General features: G+C 45.7%; 1 protein-coding gene across 1 annotated transcript in view; it reads right to left on the reverse strand.

Annotated features, from left to right (window-relative positions):
* Positions 1–3,728: 3,728 nt before the first annotated feature.
* Positions 3,729–21,894, reverse strand: part of LOC141272115 (cytochrome P450 2C20-like) — a 34,075-nt gene continuing 15,909 nt past the window's right edge. The window contains exons 2-9 of the mRNA XM_073682435.1: positions 14,372–14,534; positions 13,085–13,234; positions 10,966–11,126; positions 8,384–8,560; positions 6,973–7,114; positions 6,708–6,895; positions 5,947–6,088; positions 3,729–5,022 (exon numbers count right to left, since the gene is read on the reverse strand). Coding sequence (XP_073538536.1) covers positions 4,844–5,022; positions 5,947–6,088; positions 6,708–6,895; positions 6,973–7,114; positions 8,384–8,560; positions 10,966–11,126; positions 13,085–13,234; positions 14,372–14,534 — 1,302 coding nt within the window. The 3' untranslated portion in view covers positions 3,729–4,843. The remainder of the gene's footprint in view (positions 5,023–5,946; positions 6,089–6,707; positions 6,896–6,972; positions 7,115–8,383; positions 8,561–10,965; positions 11,127–13,084; positions 13,235–14,371; positions 14,535–21,894) is intronic.

Consider the following 21,894-nt stretch of genomic DNA (forward strand, 5'->3'; position numbering starts at 1 on the left):
ACAGGACACATAGACACATACATTACATTACATACATACATACATACACATACATTACATTACATACAGGTGTCCATGCTCCTCACACTTCATTTTCTCCTGCACCTCCGTAAAAAAACGCAGTGTGTGAATGGAGGTGCTTTTTTTACCTGCATAAAAAAACGCAGGTAAAAAAAGCAGGAAAATATGCACGCGTAAAAAAATGCAGGGAAATACGCAATGTGTGAACGCAGACTTAATGCCTCTCCTGCCTCTCTCCTGTCTCCTTTGCCTTTTTCATTTTCTTGTATCCTGCCTTTTTCTTTTTTGCTTGACTCCTTTACCAGTTTCCTATTTTTCCTCTTGTCCTCCTTAGGGTATGTGCACACGATGCAGAAATGAAGCAGAAAATTTCTGCATCATTTCTGCATCTCCCTGGCAGAAAAAACGCATGCAGATTGTGCATGCGTTTTTCCTGCAGAATACATGCGGATCCACATGCAGATTCACATGCGTTTCCGCATGCAGATTGACAAGCGCTTTCCAGGCGATTTTAGCATCACCTGGAAAGTGCTTGACAACTAGGTCACACTATATAAATCCATGCAAACAGCATGGATTTATATAGTGTGACCCGAGAGAGTGTATATACTTACCTCCGATGGCCCGCGCTGTCCTGCTTTACAAAGTTCCCGGCTGCCGGCAACTTTGAATTGAAAGACCTGCCGACGTCAGCGTCACGTGACCCGTCACATGACTCTGACGTCAGCGCAGGTCCTACAACTCACTGCAAGTGCCGGGAACCAAGCGGGAGCGCTGCGCGGGCCGCCCGAAGGTAAGAATACATTTATTTTTTATTTTATTCTTTTTTTACAGCTTTTTTAATGGTACCTGGGTGTGGATGAGACTCTCCTCTCCTCCACACTCGGGTACCATCCGCATATTAGAACGCGCCAATAGCGCAAGTACAGATGCTGTCTTACAGAATTGGCGCGTTCTAATGCAAGTCAATGGCGGCGAAATCGCCGCGTTTCCACAGAATTAATTGACATGCTGCGGATTTTTGACCGCAGCGTTCACGCTGCGGAAAAATCCGCATCATGGGCACAGCACATGCGGATTTCCATTGGGTAACATTGCTGCCCTTCTACCATGCGTTTTTCATGCGTTTCCGCGGCGTTTACGCAACTGCAAAAACGCCGCAGAAACGCATGAAATACGCATCGTGTGAACTCAGCCTTACGCAACTGCAAAAACGCCGCGGAAACGCATGAAAAACGCATGGTAGAAGGGCAGCAATGTTACCCAATGGAAATCCGCATGTGCTGTGCCCATGATGCGGATTTTTCCGCAGCGTGAACGCTGCGGTCAAAAATCCGCAGCATGTCAATTAATTTTGCGGAAACGCGGCGATTTCGCCGCCATTGACTTGCATTAGAATGCGCCAATTCCGCAAGACAGCATCTGTACTTGCGCTATTGGCGCGTTCTAATATGCGGATGGTACCCGAGTGTGGAGGAGAGGAGAGTCTCATCCACACCCAGGTACCATTAAAAAAGCTGTAAAAAAAGAATAAAATAAAAAATAAATGTATTCTTACCTTCGGGCGGCCTGCGCAGCGCTCCCGCTTGGTTCCCGGCACTTGCAGTGAGTTGTAGGACCTGCGCTGACGTCAGAGTCATGTGACGGGTCACGTGACGCTGACGTCGGCAGGTCTTTCAATTCAAAGTTGCCGGCAGCCGGGAACTTTGTAAAGCAGGACAGCGCGGGCCATCGGAGGTAAGTATATACACTCTCTCGGGTCACACTATATAAATCCATGCTGTTTGCATGGATTTATATAGTGTGACCTAGTTGTCAAGCACTTTCCAGGTGATGCTAAAATCGCCTGGAAAGCGCTTGTCAATCTGCATGCGGAAACGCATGTGAATCTGCATGTGGATCCGCATGTATTCTGCAGGAAAAACGCGTGCACAATCTGCATGCGTTTTTTCTGCCAGGGAGATGCAGAAATTTTCTGCTTCATTTCTGCATCGTGTGCACATACCCTAACTCTTTCTTTTTTCTCATTTGCCCTGACTTAGGCTGTGTGCCCACGTAGCGTTTTTCAAGCGTATATGCTGCGGAATTTCCGCAGTGTAAACGCTTGAAAAACGCATGTATATCCGCACCCCATGGTCCCCAATGGCATTCCGCAATGTCAATGCCCATGCTGCGGATTTTTCCGCAGCGTATATGTTGCGGTCAAAAATCCGCAGCATGTTCATTAATTTTGCGGAAGCGCTGCGGAATCAATGTGCGGATGGTACCCAAGTCTGGATGAGAGGAGACTCTCATCCAGACCTGGGTACCAAAGAACCTGTAAAAAAAAGAATAAAATAAAGTTTATACTTATCTTCTGATGTTTTCCCTCCGTCGCGCTGTTGTCTGAAGGACCTGCCACGTCATTGAGTCATGTGACCCACCACATGACTCAATGACGTCACCGCAGGTCCTGCACACAACAGCGTGAGCCGCTCAAGCCTCCGGACGGGGCAGAGAATGCATCTGAAGGTGAGTATAAAGTTTATTTTTTTATTTTTTACCATTCTGAACAAGTTGTCAAGCACTTTTCCAAGTGATGCTTGGAGAAGTGCTTGATAACCCGCATGCGGAAATGCATGCAAAGACGCCTCACAAACGCTTCTACCTGGCGGGAAAACCGCATGTAATATCCGCATGCGATTTTCCCGCCAGGGAGAAGCGTAAAAAATATGCTTCAGGTCCGCAACGTGGGCACATAGCCATTCTTTTTGTCTGGTCTTCTAGCCATTTTTTTTGTGTCTCCCCTGCGTCCTTTTTTTCAGGTGTTTCCTGCATTTTTCTTTTTCTCGTCTCCATTGATTTTTTTTTCCCTCTTGTCCCCCAACTTTTTTTATTTGTCTTTCTCACCTTTTTCTTTTGTCCTTACCACCTTTTTATTTTATTCCCCACCCACATTTTTCATTTTTACTTTTCTCGTGCGTGTCCCTCCCCAGTATTGCATGTTAAATGTGAAGTACAGCTCACTGCTCTTTCACTAGCTCTGATGTTTCAGCACCCTCATTCTAGGACTGATTTTACCTCCTATGGCTAATAATGGATCTCTTCATTACTGCATTTACAGATAATGTGTTTTCTCACTCCCTGCCACTATGAAGTGCTATATTATCTCTTTACACAGCCAATGTGAGTCACTCTTCCTCCTCTTCTTACCCTCAGCTGGTCCAAGCATTGCTTGCGAGTTCAACCTAACACTGCGAGAATGGAGGGAGAGTAGAGAGTCAACTTGGCTGAGACCAGTGGGCTGTTGGATCTGTGCAATATTCAGCAAGGCAGCCAGCTATGTGAGGGAGTTGCACAGACTCTGCAGCAGAAAAATCGTCAGAAAACTTTAAGGAACACTATTTCAAAATTTGTACAATTTTACATTTAGGAAGCAAAAGTTGGTCAAGTGCAATAATCGCTTAGTCTAATAAGCGAAGCAGCTAAACAAAACTAATTAATCAAAAACACAATCAATAATTATCTGATTTATCGTTTCTGCAAACCTTTTCTTATGTAAATATTACATTGTCGAATGTATTGATGACATGTGGCACTGCTAAATAGGCACTTCTGTAAGTGAGCCTTTCTATGCTTTACCCCATCCTCATTTCCAATCATAAGTGATTCTTGTCCATTTTCTGCCTACTTTTTTCCATGAAAATTACTATAAATGACACAATCAGTATTATATATATTTTATTTAATAGAAAACTAATAATTTTGATGAAATACATGAAAATATAGTTTGCTATGGATGCGTTGGAAGTTGATATTTGGTCAAAGCTTTTCACAAGCGCCATTTTTGGAGTACTCTTAAACACTACTCCAAAAGAGTATCTCGAAAAATGCCTTTCTCTTTCCCAACACTTAGCGAGATCGGCCAGCCCAGGACCACCAATCCTACAACTCTTCTGCACCTCGGGCTTTCAATCGACCCAGCCTTTTGGCTTCAATCAGGAGTGTCTGGATAACCCAACAGGTGACGAAAGTCAGAAAACTTTTCAACAAACTTTCACTACTTGTGCATTCATGTGCCCATTTCCATACCATCAGCCCATGCCAAAGCCATCCATAAGAGATGATACTAAACTTAATAATGGTTTTAGTTTGGCTTTTCAACCGTGTCTTGTAGCAGGGCTTGGCAAAGGGTCTTTCTTATAGGGTAGCTACATCCACTTGTCACAAGTAATATATTTATATATGTTATTACTTGTGACAAGTAATACTCAAGTTTAGTATCTTTTCTTATGGAAGGCTTTGGCATGGGCTGCTGGTATGGAAATTGGCACATGAATAATATATATGTATATATTTTCATTGTGGGAAAGTGATTTGTATAGTTATATAGAGCAAAGCATCATGGGATGAGTCTGCGTGCCCCCACCAATCATTGTACAAAAAGTTCTAACAACAAATCACTAAAAAATAATTAATTTAAAACACATATAAATGTCCATATATAGAGAAAAAAATTACAACAATTAAAAAATATATAAAAAAATATTCATTATATTCATGTAAAATCTAAAAGAGGTTGTCTTATTTTAGAAAACATTTGCCTGTCATTTTTTATTTACTCTCCATGGGCCCAGCTAACTGTGCTTGCAGGGAAAAGTTTTCTAAAAGAGGACAACCCCTTTTAACTCTACCCAAAGGCAATTTGAAGAGATTAAATGGCCACATTACTAAAATCAACATGGAATGAAATATAAAAAAATGTCCCTTTCTAATCATTTCTTTAGTTTTTGGAGTATTATTTGGCATCTGACTTCACACAGCTTTAAAAGCATTTCAGGGCTTAATGGCGCCATTCAGCACAGATGTTAAAAGTCTCCGGATCACGGGTCCCTCCCTGAATTAAACCAATCGGTCCTCGTTCCCCCGGTGGAAATTTCAAGTTGAATTTTTGCAGAAAACTGACCAAATAGATGAAAATCTCAGTTTTTGCTAAAGCTTCGCCAATACATGACCTTTTACCTGCAAGAAAAGTACTTTGTTAGAATCCAACATGACGTGCAACTTTTTTAAAGGGATTGTTTTTAGTTAGCATGCAGGGATACATGATCATATTCTGTCTGTAGCCATCACTAGACGGAGCTTCCTGTATACAAAGATACGTGAACAGATTCTGTCTGCAGCCACCACTAGGGGGAGCTCCCTGTATACACAGATACATGATAAAATTCTGTTTGTCTGCAGACACCACAAGGGGGAGATCCCTATGTACAGAGATACATGATGAAATTCTGTCTAGCCACCACTAGGTGGAGCTTCCTGAATACAGAGATACATGATCAGAGATTCTGTCTCCAGCAACCAATAGGGGGAGCTCACTGCATACTGAAATACATGAACAGATTCTGTCTGTCTACAGCCACCACTAGGGGGAGCTCCCCGTATACAGAGATACATGATCAGATTCTGTCTGCTGCCACCACTAGGTGGATCCCCCTGTATACAGATTAACGTGATAAGAATCTGTTTGCAGCCACCACTAGGGGGAGCTCCCTGTATACATGATAAGATTCTGTCTTTTCCGACTCTCGCATACATATTAGTGCTCAACTCTGTTGAGCATTCATGTGTTTTCAATTGGGAAAAGGGAGAAAGCTGCTGCCAAACACCTGTGGTATCTGCTTATCTTCCCTGAAAATAAAAAGGATCTGGCATTTAAATTCAGCATGCCTGAGCTTGATCTCCTGAAGAGATTATTATTAGGGTTATTAGAAGGGTCCCCCATACACAGTACATAATCAGTGTGTTCTGCCGACTTAATTCTAATGTGTATGAGGGTCTAGAAAGTAAGGATAACCTCTTAGTGGCACAAAAGTGGTAATGGCCAACCTGACAGATACGCATTATAGGTGAATTTCCCTTTGAAGTACAAATTAGTTACTTTACCTGCTCCAAACGGGATGTGAGCATCATTCTTCACAAATTTCCCGTTCTCATCTAGGAAACGATCAGGGTTGAACACTTCAGGTTTATCCCAGTATTTTTTGTCGTACAGAGCAGAGTGTAAAAATGTAATAATTTGAGTGTCCTACAAAAAAAAAACATGTTTGCAGACACAGAGGCTTTAATTAAATGAACGGTTGACATAAATTGATGACCTATTTTACCATGAATATCAGATCGTTGGTTGATCCCCACCGATCAGCTGTTTGTAGCTGCGGATGTGGGCTCTGGAGCAGCTCAGCTCTGTGCACCACGTAGTGACCGTTATCTGTTACTGCAGCTTGGATCACATTCACTTTGATTGGAGCCAAGAACGGCCACTATACAATGATCAACACCATACACTGTTACATCTGACAGCAGTGGGAACTGCCAATAGCTGATCGATGGAGGTGCAAAGTGTCGGACCACCGTTGATCACATATTGATGACCTATTCCTTGGCCTTTGCAGCCATTTTTTTTTTTTTTGTCCCACTGCATCTAAAAAAATAGGTAAATTTACTATAAGTGTTGAATTAAGATGTTCTACCATTTGGTTATACACCTCCTATGCAAATGTATGTATCTCCATGGTAACAGACAACAAAGAAACTCTTTGTAGTCTGATCCTGTAGGTCATATATTATTCCAATAGTCTCCTACTTCCTGATAATGGGCTGGATGTAGGTGAGCAGAAAGTTGGAAACTGGTGGATCATCTTTACCTTTGGTATTGTGTATCCTTTAAATTTTATATCATTCAAGGCAGAATGGGGAAGACCATTGGGAACGATGCTGGCGTATCGCTGCACCTCGTGGATCACGGCGTCGGTATATGGCAGAGACACGCGATGCTCTAAGGAAGGCCATTTCTCCGAGCCAATAACATGATCTATTTCGGCCTGTACCTTTTCTGCAATAAAAAAGCAAATAAACTATTTCAACACCGTAAAAAGGAAGATCAAAGGTAGCAATATTGCTATTACATACTCTGGATTTCTGGATATTCCAACATGAATTTAATGGCCCAGCGGATGGTGGAAGAAGTCGTTCCAGTCCCGGCAATAAACAGGTTGAAGGTCGTCATGGTCAAGCTCTCCATTGTAAAGTGTGAACTTGGGTTATTGGCTTCCTAAGGAAAAGAAACATGGCAAAATGTAAGAAGAAGTGGGATATGAATGTAACGCTCTAGATGTCGGATTCACGTTAATTTACTGTAAGGGAAATCATAGTTCACTACCGCTACTTGAAGAATACAGTTTGCTATCGGCCTGGGATTCTCATGTCAGTCTTTACTAAGCTGTAAGATGCTCAAGTGATGCAGAGCCGGATTTGGGGAGGGGTTGAACCCATGTGAAGGTGGCAAACTTCACTGATACTCATAAATTGTGGCACATTTCTAAAATGGTTTCTTTGATAATGTTAGGCGCAAGGCTAAGTGATTTTCCATGGTGGCTTAGTCTCTTAATTGTGGAAATGGCAATGAAAGACTCAGATATCCTCTCCACCACTCCCGCCGACCGTGATCAATACCATTGCTAGCACAGGTCACACCACCTAACATGGTCAACCTTGTAACCGGCAGCAATTGATCGGTTTCAGGAACACTCTTCAGCAAGGAGAAGCCTTCATTGTCCCATGCTGGGTCTAGGGACATCCATACTTTAGAAATATTGTACTGCAGCTAATCAGTGACCTTCTACTGTCTCCTTTCAGGCCCAACTCTTCTCCAATGGCCCAAAAACAGACAGTGTTTCAATTTGTTTGGCTGTCTTCGTTCTCCTACCAGTCTCTGCTCAATCTCACTTCTCCTTGGCATCTCTCAATTTACCTCCTTTCTGCTGCATCTCATCCAGGTCCTGAAGCTCACGGTCAAGACTACCCTCATACCTCTCTCTCTTTCAGGTTAGGCTTCAACACATTACTAACAGCTTTCATTGGAATGGCCTAGACCTCACTCAAACTTCCACTCTGGCCAGCGACTACTCAAGCCATCTCCTTAGGGCCTAAAATTTGTCATCTGGGCTACACAGACTCCCCTGGCGCTCCATGTGGTTTCAGCCACACACTTACTATCTATCTGGTCACAGCTCAGTTTATAGCCTGTAGTCTCACAGTAACATCTAGTGTCCATGAGTAACATTGCAGGTGTATGTTCATACATCCAGCCATTTTTGGAGTGTCAAGAAGTAATCACAATTTTTGTGGTGTAACTATATGAAATGGGTATGAAGTCACACTCAGATCCTGAGAGAGCCTAAAGGGTCCCCATTAACACAAGACAGTAGGCAATAATATTTCCACAAAGTTGGTAAGACTGTATCTAGATGTGATGTTCTGACTTCAGTAAGACATCTGTAAGAACCAGGGATATCTACAGCTGAAGAAAATGTGTACGTACCTCATCTATTTTATTTAGGAAACAGTCCACGTAATCTCGGGGACAGTTGGCGTCACGTGTCAGAACGTGATGGTCAATGAGACCTCTGAGGAATGTCTGCAGCATGGCGGCATTCTGGAAGATCTTGTTGTGTTCTCCAGGGAGCCATCTCAGAATTTCAGGAAAGGCATTGTAAAGCTGTAGAATATGAGCACACCACAATAAGTCAAAGTTATGCTTTCTCTACCCAAGTGAAAAATAATCTGAAACGTGGAGTTCTAACAAAGTGCACAAAGATGAGGTCCATCACAAACCCGTTCCCCAAGGATAAAGTTCCCCACAAAACCTTTCCTCCACCCTCTATTCAGACAGCAAGGATTGGGGATAGGTTGCCTCACCTAACAAACTTGGGGAGAACTCGTCTTTCGTTAAACTCCTACCTGTGCTACAACCCCCATAAGACCAAGAGTTTTGTCTACTACCATCCTTCTGCAGAAAAAGAGCTAATGGGTGGCAACCGGGTGCGGAAACTGGTGGCCACACACATACAGTTGAAACCAGAAGTTTACATACACTATATAAAAAGACACATATACATGTTTTTCTCAATATCTGACATGAAATCAGAATAAACCTTTCCCGTGTTAGGTCAATTAAGATTACAGAGAGAGAATGTTTTAAGGCATTTTTATTACTCACTGCAAAGTCAAAAGTTTACATACACTAATATTACTATGCCTTTAAACAATTCTGGACTGCCCATATGATGATGTCATGTGTTTGGAAGCTTCTGATAGTTTATTTGGCAACATCTGACTTAATTAGAGATACACCTGTGGATGTATTTTAATGCACACCCAAAACACACTGCTTCTTTGTGAGGCATCATGGGAAAGTCTAAAGAAATCAGCCAAGATATCAGATATTTGAACAAGTCTGGCTCATCTTTGGGTACAATTTCAAGATACCTGAAGGTGCCTCGTTCATCTGTACAAACAATTATGCGCAAGTACAAACAAGATGGGAATGTCCAGCTTTCATACCGCTCAGGAAGGACACGGGTTCTGTGTCCTAGAGATGAATGTGCTTTGGTCCAACATGTGCATATCAACCCAAGGACAAAAGTAAAAGAACTTGTGAAGGTGATGGCAGAAACTGGTAAGATTGTGTCAATAACCACAGTGAAATGAGTACTGTAGCAACATGGGCTGAAATGCCACTCTGCCAGGAAGAAGCCATTACTCCAAAATAAACATAAAAAAAACTGATCAATGTTTTCAAATGCACACAAGAACACAGACCTTCATTTTTGGAGACATGTCTTGGTGTGATAAAACTAAAATTTAACTTTTTTGGGCATAATGACCATCGTTATGTTTGGAGGAAAAAAGGGAGAAGCTTGGAAGCCTAAGAACACCATCCCAACTGTGAAACATGGGGGTGGCAGAATCATGTTATGGGGTTGTTTTTCTGCAGGAGGGACTGGTGCACTTCACAAAATAGATGTCATCATGAGAAAAGAAGATTATGTGGCAATACTGAAGCAACATCTCAAGACATGAGCCAGAAAGTGAAAGCTTGGGCAGAAATGTGTCTTCCAAATGGACTATGACCCGAAGCATACTGCCAAAATGGTAACAAAGTGGCTTAAGGATAACGAAGTCAATGTTTTTTGTAGTGGCCATCACAAAGCCCTGATCTCAATCCTATTGAAAATTTATGGGCAAAGCTGAAAAGGCAGGGGCGAGCAAGGCGATCTACAAACCCGGATCAGTTACACGAGTTGCCCAAATTCCGACCAACTATTGTGAGAAGCTTGTGGAAGGATATCCCAAACGTTTGACCCAAGTCATTCAGTTTAAGGGCAATGGTACCTAATACTGATGAAATGTATGTAAACTTTTGACTTTGCAGTAAGTAATAAAAATGCCTTAAAACATTCTCTCTCATTAGTCTGGCATTTGGCAAATATTAAACATTATGGTAATCTTAATGGACCTAAAACGGGAAAGGTTTATTCTGATTTCATGTCAGATATTGAGTGTATGTAAACTTCTGGTTTCAACTGTACCTCTGGGACCATAGTATAAGGGCACCACATTCCAAGAAGTCTTTGTCTCAAAACACAAGTGCAAAAGTGTTCACACAAGTGACAAAAAAGTAAATCAATGTATTCACTGTGTAATACAACCCAGACATTCAGATGGCAATTAAAAAATTCCTCTACCTGAGGGCATGGAATAGAAGTGGGATCACACATCCAGCGAGATACAGCACCCCAGGGTCTCTACTCATGGCGCACCTCCATACAACCCCTATTGCAAGAAATCATACATCACCCTGGGAGCATTGTGTTACTTTGGACAACCACAAGGAGAACGTGGACCTAGGGGCGGACATATTGGTGCAACCACAAAGGGGCCCAAGAGGTAAAGGAGCCCACATCCACACAGGCGCATTAGGGGGGTGTAATATGACGTGCTAATCGACTGGAAAGGGCCACATGCTATTATTACACAACGACTGTCTTCTGTCATTTTCCACCCCTACAGGGTTATGGCAGGGAGTTCATTCATGCAGATGATTTGATTTGCTCTTCTTACCTGGAAACCCCGCTTTCCCAGGAAGGTGAGGTTCTCGTTGATCATTTTATGCAAGGTCTGGAAGGTTTTATCACATGTGTCGAACCGATCTCCAAAGACGATGGAGCAGATCGCATTGGAAACAGCAGCCGTCACCTCAGGACTTGGATTGAAAGGTTTCCCTGGAGGAAGAAGACCAAAAATATAGGGATAAAAGCAAACACACATACAAATAGTAAATGAATGGTCAGGACAACGCGGCTGGATGACCACATAAACATTCATGTTTTGACAGTGTGTTTTCTGATGCATATTGCTTAGCAATAGTGTCTTAAATTGCTTAAAGTTACATTTACGCAAGTTTTTTGGTGTGAATATCTCTCAATTAGTGACTTTTTGCAACAAATTCATCAAACCATTTGTGCTTTTTATTCAAGTTTTGTGATTTAGTTAGTTTTCTGATTTCTACATCATTGTGGCTTTTCCAAATGTTTTAGATAGATCCATGAAATGTGACTTTTTTTAAAAAAAAAATTTGCAACTCCAGTCCCTTCCGGAGTGATTTTATGTATGATATTTTGGTGCATTTTTTCCAACATTTTGTGAAAATGTCCCACTAAAAAGTCGCAATACCAATTAAAGACAGAAAATAAAGACAATTTTGGGCTTTGTTCCAAATTAATGAATTGTCTGCACCATTTGGATTAATTTAGCACAAAAAAACGTCAGGGGAAACCTACAAGTCAAAAGCAAAAAGTTTCTTAAAAAAAACCCCACAAATTATGAAGCAGGCCCTTGGTTCTTGACGCCACCTTCTCAGAGCTTTACGTTTCTTTGTAATTTTTCCATTGATTGAGCTATTTTGGAACTGTAGTATATATTGGTACCTTTTGAGGGTACCTTTTCTTTTTTTTTTATACAGCGTTCACTATGCAAGATGTGTGGACTTTTATGGATGTGGCAATATCCATTTGTCCATTTATTTATTTATTTTAGATTTTTGGGGGCAAAAAAAGGGATTGAAATTATTGAAAAAGAATTTGAAACATTTTTTAAACTGATTGACATTCTTAAGTCTCTTCCCCCACCCCCTTAGAAGACATGTATTTGCAGTTATCTATACAATACACTGCAGTTCTGTTGCAGTGCAGTGTTGCAATTTTTGTTCTGTGCACCCCGTACCCCAACTAGGGGATTTAATTGCTGCAATTTGGGACAGCCCCTGCCGTGGCAGATACAGGCAGATAGAATACAGCTGGCTCCAGCCAGATTTAGCTCATGAACCTTCTGGGAAGAGGTTAAAGGGGTTCCTGGTCTTGGAAAACTTCTTTCCCCCAGCTGCAGTTTGTTTAAGATAAAAAACAAACTGTGCTTTTTTCACCCTTCCCAGGTCCAGTGATGAGTCTCTGCTGCTGCTCCCCGGTGTCTTTTTGGCAATGCTGACATCACAACAACAACGCTGCAGCCAATCAGCGGATTAAGCAGCTCGTGCTGTAAACTTGGGCAGAGCTGATGAGCTCAGTTATTAGCTGCAGAGATGTCAACGTGACGGTACATCAGTTCTGTCAACAATAGCAGACACCGGGAGCATTGTCTGATGCTCGACAGTGGACCTGAGGAGCGTGAGTAAAGTATTCTTGTTTTTGTTTTTTTTTGTTAACAAAATGCAGTTGCAGGACAAGGGTTTTTGGAAAAAAGACCTTTAAAATGTAAATTGGTGGGGGGGGGGGGTGGCCAGTGAGCCACATCTAGTTCTCTAGGCTAGACCAAATACTAGTAAGAAGTAGGTTGGACATTGTCAGTAAGCATCAGTGTCCAGTTAGGACTATTGGGGGGACTAAAAAGCATTTTAGCACTCAAGAGTGGTTGAAGAATAAAGTCCATGGATACACCGTGTATCGGGAGCCTTTCTTTTTTTGCAATCGGGATACAACACAATTTTGTTTTGAGGGCAGAGCCTCCGAGATAATAGGAACCTGAAGTTTGTTGTGGTCACGCCATTGTCTAGGGGTTTCTACGCTTGAACCCCAGTCTCGTATGGTATCCAGTGAACGCTATCACAGGTTCTGACCCTCTCTCGCTATTCTAGTCTTTCCCAAAAAAGCTTTGTGCTGCCATGAAAAAGTATAAAATACTTTACCGTTGCGCTCCTTAAAAAATTCAACCAGAAACTTGGCCTCCTCGATCACTCTTTCTTCAATGCTCCTCTTGCCCATTCCAAAATTCTTCAAGGTGGCCAAGGAGAACCTTCTCTGGTGGAACCAGTGCGGCCCATTAGAAAAGACCAAACCTAAAATGCATGCGACAAAAATACAAAATTAGAATTAAAGGACAATTATCAGTTTCTGGAAAAGTTATGGCCAACATTTCACCTAACCCATGGCACAACCTAACGAGATCGACACTAAGGCCCTGCTTCATCATTGTGGTTTCTCCAGTTTTCTGGGGTTATTTGTTCTATTTTAGTGGCTTCATTATTTGCACCTTATTCTTTATAAATGTTTTCTGCTATTTTTTCAATTTTCTTCCTCTTTTAAGTCTTTTTTTTATGTTACCTCAACAATTTTGCTTATCCAAATATTTTAGTTATGTTCGCACTGTACTTTTTTGCAGCTTTTGTTTTTCTGCATGAAAAACGCAGATTTTTGCAGCAGTTTTTTTCTGCATGGAAAACACCAAATGTTGGCAGCAAAAATGCTGCATACATTATGCATTTTTATGCCTTTATCATGTGTTTTTTAATGCGTTTTTTTATGCATTCAATAAAAATAGTAATTAAATGAATGCAATGATTTATTTATTTTTATTAAAATTAAGAAAAATCCTGAAATAATTGACATAATGTGGTTTAAAAAATAATTCTACAGCTCAAAAACCGTAAGGAAAAAACGCCCATAACATATGAATTGAATGAGATTTTAAAAACCTTATTAATTTTGCCACTACTGTAAAACACTGCTTTTTTTCCACACGGGGAAAAAAATAAATGCAAAGACGCTATGTGTGAGCAAGAACTTGGACAGATTCATGAAATGAGACTTTTTAATATGTCGCATTTGTTTTTGCCTCATCTCTGCCCGGAGTAAAGTTTATGGCGGATTTTTCTCTTTTTGATGACTTTTATCTAAAAAAAAAAGTATAAAAAAAAAAATAATAATGTTTTGTTTTGGGCAAAATGTATTACTCCCTTGCGGCAATTAGAACCACATGACAAAAAAAATAAGGGCCTAAACAAAAAAAAAAGCAAAATGATGAATGGGGCCATAAGTTTCTCATTATACCATCACTATAAATGGTAAAACAATTTGCTGCCAACAATTTTGGCAGAGGTTTCACCATCATAAGACGTTCTGCCGTCATTTTGAACCACGTTGATAAGTTTTCAAGACGAGATTTTCACAAATGACGAATCCTAATGAGTTTTCACCTTTTTTCCGAGCAATTCTTTCAAAAACTGGCAAAATCGCCCTCCCACTGAAATCGTCCGCCTGTCCCACCAGAGCCTCCTTCAGTGTATCGTAGCCATACAGAACCACAGTCGGCTTCCAACCAAAGAAGATGGTGTAGACGCTTCCGTACTTCTTCCCGAGCTGGAACGACACCAGAATAATAACATAAGGTGATAGTCGCTGCCCACTCGCCGGTTACTAATTGACTACTACAACTCTCAATGGACACACCCGGTACTGTAAACAAGGTACAGGTAGTAGTGGGTGGTAATATGGGCTGTGGCACATGACCAGTATTACTCATTGTAGAATATAAATGTTACTAATTAGTCAAGTTATTCACTTGTCAAGACACAGTTTTTTTGCCATAATTAGCAATATTAGAAACAATATAGTCTATAAGAAAATTTCACAACTTCTTATTACACAAGTTTTTATCTAGGTGAAACTGGTTGGCCTCCATCCCTCTGTTACGACATTTGGACATCACACAGCTAAGGCTCTGGCTTCAGAACCCAATTAGGGGGTGTCATAAATGAAGTTATGAGTTATACAGATCAGAGGCTGGGCGCATTGGATCACTGCCTGCACCCCATTGAAGCAGGTTATCTGATGGAGAGCAGACATGGAGTGTGTATACAGAATAATTAATAAGTAGCTGAAGATTGAAAGGGCAAACTGTGACTGTGTACATCCTTATTACCAAAGAGGTGCTAATCAATGCAAGGTGAAGATACCTGCCCTAAGGCAGACGGTATGGCTCCATATCCAAGACCTCACTTGGCAATGGAAGTACAGTATTTTCCATGCCATATCAATAAAAATCTGAGTTTGAAACAATCCATGGATATATCCATGATCAGGGAGTATAATTGCAATTGCGGGTAAAATTTGAAAAGTGTTGGTAGTTCGTAACCCACAGGAGCGCAAGATCTCCCCAAATTCTGGATATATCATATTCATGTGTTGTATGTATGGAATGCTTGAAGGAGGTTGGGTAAGATGATGGGCAGATAGTTTCTTTAGGAGGTTCCTGGGGGAAATATGACCCTGAGCAGAAATGAGGGCTTAAACTGGATTAGAATGGCATCTAATCAGCTGTCCCCCCTGACCTCAATGGAGAAAGGAGTGAGGGGTCTGGTGAGACCCTTTATAACATGTCATCTACCTAATATCAGTGTCAGACCCTCATACTTTTTTTTGGATAGTCCCTCGTTGCTCTGACGTACCTGCGATCTCGAAAACAGCTTAGCTGTGTTACCTTGTAGCCAGAGTACAAATAGTGAACCGTTCTGGAGCTTGGGAAAGTTGGGTGTGTATGTGTACCAGTGTGTGACCAAGAATTGGCTGTTGGGGGCGCTTACCTCGACGTCAGCCTATTGAGATAGGGGAGTGAATGAGTGAGTGACAAGCAGAGTCTCCCTTTACAGTAGCATCTGCGGCACGTGTGTTGCGATCGAATGGTGTCCGAGACAAATTAATACAAACATGACAACTCTGGCCCGTGGGCCAAATCTGGCCACAAGGTGGTTTTATTTGGCCCGCGACACCAGAACTGCCACCCCTATGTGGGGCCATTATTCTGTACGGAGGACTATGTGGAGCCCATTATTCTGTATGGAGGACTATGTGGAGCCCATTATTCTGTATGGAGGACTATGTGGGGCCCATTATTCTGTATGGAGGACTATGTGGGGCCCATAATACTGTATGGAGGACTATGTGGTGCCCATAATACTGTATGGAGTTCTGTGTAGAGATGAGCGTTGTTCTACTCGAACTGTTCGCCAATCTCAAATTCGAGCTGTTTTGGGCGGTGTTCGAGCCGTTCGGCGAACACGAACAATTTGAGAAAAATTCGGCTGTTCGAGGTTATGTTCGATAACTGTTTGTGCACCAAAATCATAACTGGATTTTTTCTCAGTAATGATGAAAATTAATGTTAATACGCAGTTTGAGTGTACAGCGGGGTGGGGGGAGGGGCAGGGGATGGATCTCTGCAGGAACAATGAAGATCTCCATTTTTTTTTCTCTTTCCCGCATTTGCAGTGGGGAGGTGCAATCTGTCAGCCTATCAGCAGCGCACACACGGAGCGAAGTGCTTTTTTTCACACAAGCAAGGGCATGTGTCATTGGCAGTGTATGTCACATGTCCTTGCCCTATAAGACCAAGCCATTTTCCCCGTCGCCACCATTTTCTCACTGCTGCAGCTGCGTGTTAGACGGCACCGCTGTTGCTGTGTGCGCTATACCTTGTTAATTTCAAGCCAATTTTCGCACAAATATACAGATAGCTTGGGAGTAGGGAATAGTTGTGATTGCAGTCCTTTTAAGGACTAGGTTACAGCATTTCCTACGACTTTTATCAGGCAGGTCTGTGCTCTTAAATAGATAGGTTGTGGGAGTAAAGACTAATTGTAATTGGAGTCCTTTTCAGGACTAGGTTACATCAGTTCCTATCAGTTTTTGCCAGGCAGGTCTGTGCCAGTGCTGTGCAAGTTTTTTTCACAGCATTTGGCTGAATCTAGCAAAGCTAATCCTTTTTGGCCTATTGCAGAGTGACGCGCCCCCTGGGACATATTCCTTTTTGAGGGGAATACCCGGCACCGGATCAGATGGGGGGGGGTTGTAGTCTCCGAGCGGCTGTGACCCGGTCCCGTGCCCAGGGCGTCAAGCTCAGTGTTATGTGGCAGTCCTACAGATGTTATTAAAGTTCTTTTGTGTCGACTACGCCACCCGTTGTGATGCGGTCACTGTGGCCGCCGCTGCAGCAGGGTCCGCTGAGGCTGATGGTGGATGCGCAGCTTCGTGGGATAACCCCCAACGGGAGGGGTATAGCCTCAGAGGGGACAGGCGCAGAGGATGGGGGTTGTGGTGGTGCGGTGCAGCCGGCAATGAAGACAGACTCGGGTTGTGCAGTTAAGGGTGTTTACTTACTGCTGATGTTGTACTGGTCACTCCAGCTGCTAGTGACCACCCGAGCCGTGCTGCGTCCACCAGGTCCTGGATCCGGTCAACCCCCAAACAAGTCCAGAGCGTGGCCCTGAGCTCTCCCTCGGTCCTTTCTTCAGCCGTCCCCACCAGTGATTCACCTAGGTCCAGCTCCCTCGGGCCTTCTTTTGGGACACCCTTGGCCCTGGGTTCCCTGACCCTTCATGTGGTTTGCCTTCAGGGTGAATGTGGTGGGTGACCGTGGCAAACGCTGCCCACGATCTCCGGTCTCTGGCTGGGGATTGTTTTTGCCCCCACCAGCTTGGGTTCCGGTACCCTCTTGCTGACTCCTCACCCGGTGCTCTAATTTGGGTTCTTGGGTCCCTTCAGTCTTCCCCCTCTGGGTCTTTCTCTGCTCCACTCTCTCTCTCTCCAGGGCTGCTGTTTCCTGCTCTCTCCTCTCCAACTGACTTGTTCTCAGCGTCTGACCCTGATCTAAGTTGGTGCCCTCCTTATATATCCCTCTATGTGTGAGCTCAGGTGACCAGCACCCAATGAGCTCCTATCACTACCCAGACTGCTCCCCCTATCTGCCCCTACACTACATGGGATGTACCACCCCCCTCCCACTCCAGCCAGGAACAGGCTCGGTTGTACCTGCACATTTCTAAGTGGGAGTACCGTCGGCCTGCTCCTCTGGAATGGGATGTATGTAGTGCATGCAGTCTATCTGAGCTCAGTTCCACACTCCTTCCTTACCCGGGAGTGGAATATCACACCTCTGGGTTGAGGTGCAATACCCCTGTAGCAGCCGAATCCTCAGGGTGCTACATTCCCCCCTGGTAAATCACAGCACGTCCTCGGGCTGTAAGACATAAAACACCAAAAACATACAAAATTTTCATATAAACATAATAAAACATATAAAACATTATATATATATAAAACTTTTTATATAAACATTCTCGTAGACTTCTCTTGTCTCTGGTTCCTCCTCCGGACACTGTGCAACGTGTGTCCGGGAAAAGTGCGACAGTCTCTTAGAAAAATGGTTTTCCTATAAAACCGGTAGGGGGCGCTTTAGGAAGCGCAACTATTTACAGGGGAAGTTGGAAGTTGGCCGCTCTCAGTCCTCGGCCAGGTAGAGGGAAGGGAATGGCTGCTCACAGTCCTCAGCCTGTAGGATGAAGGGGTTAACGGGTAACAGTTCACTGGTCCCAACGGGGACTATTTTAGCAGCAACAGTTTCAGTTTCTTTATACCCCCATGGGGTAACTTATTTACAGCACCTGCTCTGCCGCACTCAACGGCGTCTTCCTCCTGCACTTTGCTTATAGCTGGTTGTTACTTCAGACCCGTCCGGGTCCTCTGGCTCCTCCTCCTCGCACCGCAACTCCTCCTCCGTCAAGCGGTGTACGTGGAGGGCGTAAGGTCCTTTGGCACACTTGTGCCGGGTGAAAGTGACCTCGTCTCCGACGTAGAGGTCACGGCCTTTGTGACCTTCCGGCAGGTGGGACTCGACGTCTCTGCGAGTCACAAAAACGTCACCGCGGTTGTTACGGTCCCGAATAAAGCCCCACCCATGCTGCGGGTTGAACTTTATCACTGTCCCGATGGTGCGGGGACAATGCGCTGCACGGGGGTTCCTCCTAGTCCGGCTCTTCTGCTCCGCGCTCTGGATTTGGGCCTGTTGTTCTCTGACCCGCCTCTCCTCCCGTTCTCTCTTAAACTCTGCCAGCTGTTGACGGCAACACTCTGTACGTTCAGCTGCGGCTGCCCGAGTTTCTCCGGTGAACCCCATCAAATCTTCTCCCGTGGGGTCCCACACGAATTGGGCTTCTGCTAGAGGAGGCGAGACCCGAGCCACGGGCTTCGGAGCCGGGATTAGGGGCTCACACAAGGGCCCTAGTCTTTGCTGCCGCTCCAGCTCAGGGTACCCTTCGGGCCAGATGAAGGGCCGCCCGTCCGGCCATGTGAGCTGGCCGAAGAGGTCCTCCCCCAGGTGTGGCACCCTAGGTATTGCGGGCGCGGGCGCGGTGGTGGTGGCGCCCGGGTTGCCCAGGCCTTGCGGCCAGGCCTGGGGCACCTGGAAGGTGAAGGGCACCGTTAGGACGGCGGCGCCCTGGGCTACCTGGCCTTGCGGCCAGGCCGGAGGCTCCGCGGAGGTAGGGGGCGCTGTTGGTGGTGCGGCGCCCGGAGGTACTAGGCCTTGCGACCAGGCTGGTGGTACTTCCTGCTTTGTCACGCTCCGGGTCGGGGCGCGTGACGTCACAGGGGTCGCTGCGGCGGCTTCCGGTCGGGGCCTAGTCCATGGCGGTGACCTGGCGGCTACGGGCACAGCAGGGGGACTTTCGGGCTCTGCGACGGGGAGCTGGGGCAGGTGAGCGGTGTCACGGCTTGGGGTATAGGCGTCCCCTTTACCTGCCTCCATGCGTTCGGCTCCCTCCTCGGCGCCGTCTCCGGCCTTGGGTCCTCCTGCGCCATCCTCAGAGGCGGTCTGCTTCCTCTTCCAGGGTAGCGTGCTCCGCTGACTGGTCTCTGCGTGCTGAGCCATCTCCCGGCTCCACTCCGCCAGTATCTCCCGCTGCACCCGGGCCATCCTCCGTGCGAGGCCCTCCAGGGCTGTTTGTGCACACTCCCGGTCTCGGGGGAGCTGCGCTAGGATCTCCGCTAGACCTAGCGGGGTTGTGGACTCCAGCAGGCTCCTGACCATCGGGTCGGTGCTGCTCTGCTCGGCTTCCGGCAGGCTCCTGGCCAGCGGGCCGGTGCTGCTCTGCCCTCCTTCCTCGGTCTCTAGCAGACTCCTGGCCAGCGGGCCGGTGCTGTTCTGCTCTCTGGACATCTCCGGGTGAGCTTTTCTGCTGCTCCTTTCCAGGCTTCCTGCCTCCGGGTGCGCTCGCTCCAGACTGCTCCAAGCGACACCCATCTTTTCTCTTCTCTTTCGTCTCCTCCCACTTCGAGGGCGGTCCCGGGGCAACTCGGTGACTGTCAGCTCCAGGGGGAGTTCTTTCACGCTGACAGACACCTCCAGCATCACAGTCTCTGTTGGTGGGGGCGGTTTCCACTTTTGGCGCCATTTTCTGTCCTGGCCCACGATGGGAGGTGGCCTCTTGCCCTCCTTTGGCACGCCCATAATGGCGTCCGCTGCTCTTCCAAGGCGGGAAATCTGCGGTTTTGGCGGGAATCGCTTCCCAGTGGCGGGAAACTCTGCAGATGGCGGGAACAAGCTGGAAATGGCGGACAATCGGCGGGAAACGACTGGTGATGGAGTCCGATGGCGTGGACCCTCCGGAACCGGCGGGAGACTTCTTTCTGAGGTAAACTTGCACTTTTCTTCAGGCACGCAGTACCCGGGTGTTGCGGGCACGTAATCCTGCCGACTACGCCAAAGTTGACGCGCCCCCTGGGACATATTCCTTTTTGAGGGGAATACCCGGCACCGGATCAGATGGGGGGGGGTTGTAGTCTCCGAGCGGCTGTGACCCGGTCCCGTGCCCAGGGCGTCAAGCTCAGTGTTATGTGGCAGTCCTACAGATGTTATTAAAGTTCTTTTGTGTCGACTACGCCACCCGAAGTGATGCGGTCACTGTGGCCGCCGCTGCAGCAGGGTCCGCTGAGGCTGATGGTGGATGCGCAGCTTCGTGGGATAACCCCCAACGGGAGGGGTATAGCCTCAGAGGGGACAGGCGCAGAGGATGGGGGTTGTGGTGGTGCGGTGCAGCCGGCAATGAAGACAGACTCGGGTTGTGCAGTTAAGGGTGTTTACTTACTGCTGATGTTGTACTGGTCACTCCAGCTGCTAGTGACCACCCGAGCCGTGCTGCGTCCACCAGGTCCTGGATCCGGTCAACCCCCAAACAAGTCCAGAGCGTGGCCCTGAGCTCTCCCTCGGTCCTTTCTTCAGCCGTCCCCACCAGTGATTCACCTAGGTCCAGCTCCCTCGGGCCTTCTTTTGGGACACCCTTGGCCCTGGGTTCCCTGACCCTTCATGTGGTTTGCCTTCAGGGTGAATGTGGTGGGTGACCGTGGCAAACGCTGCCCACGATCTCCGGTCTCTGGCTGGGGATTGTTTTTGCCCCCACCAGCTTGGGTTCCGGTACCCTCTTGCTGACTCCTCACCCGGTGCTCTAATTTGGGTTCTTGGGTCCCTTCAGTCTTCCCCCTCTGGGTCTTTCTCTGCTCCACTCTCTCTCTCTCCAGGGCTGCTGTTTCCTGCTCTCTCCTCTCCAACTGACTTGTTCTCAGCGTCTGACCCTGATCTAAGTTGGTGCCCTCCTTATATATCCCTCTATGTGTGAGCTCAGGTGACCAGCACCCAATGAGCTCCTATCACTACCCAGACTGCTCCCCCTATCTGCCCCTACACTACATGGGATGTACCACCCCCCTCCCACTCCAGCCAGGAACAGGCTCGGTTGTACCTGCACATTTCTAAGTGGGAGTACCGTCGGCCTGCTCCTCTGGAATGGGATGTATGTAGTGCATGCAGTCTATCTGAGCTCAGTTCCACACTCCTTCCTTACCCGGGAGTGGAATATCACACCTCTGGGTTGAGGTGCAATACCCCTGT

Source organism: Phyllobates terribilis, unplaced genomic scaffold (genome assembly GCF_046119375.1).
Source record: "Phyllobates terribilis strain yellow unplaced genomic scaffold, ASM4611937v1 Scaffold_5__5_contigs__length_657084704, whole genome shotgun sequence".
In the NCBI taxonomy this organism is placed as follows: Eukaryota; Metazoa; Chordata; class Amphibia; order Anura; family Dendrobatidae; genus Phyllobates; species Phyllobates terribilis.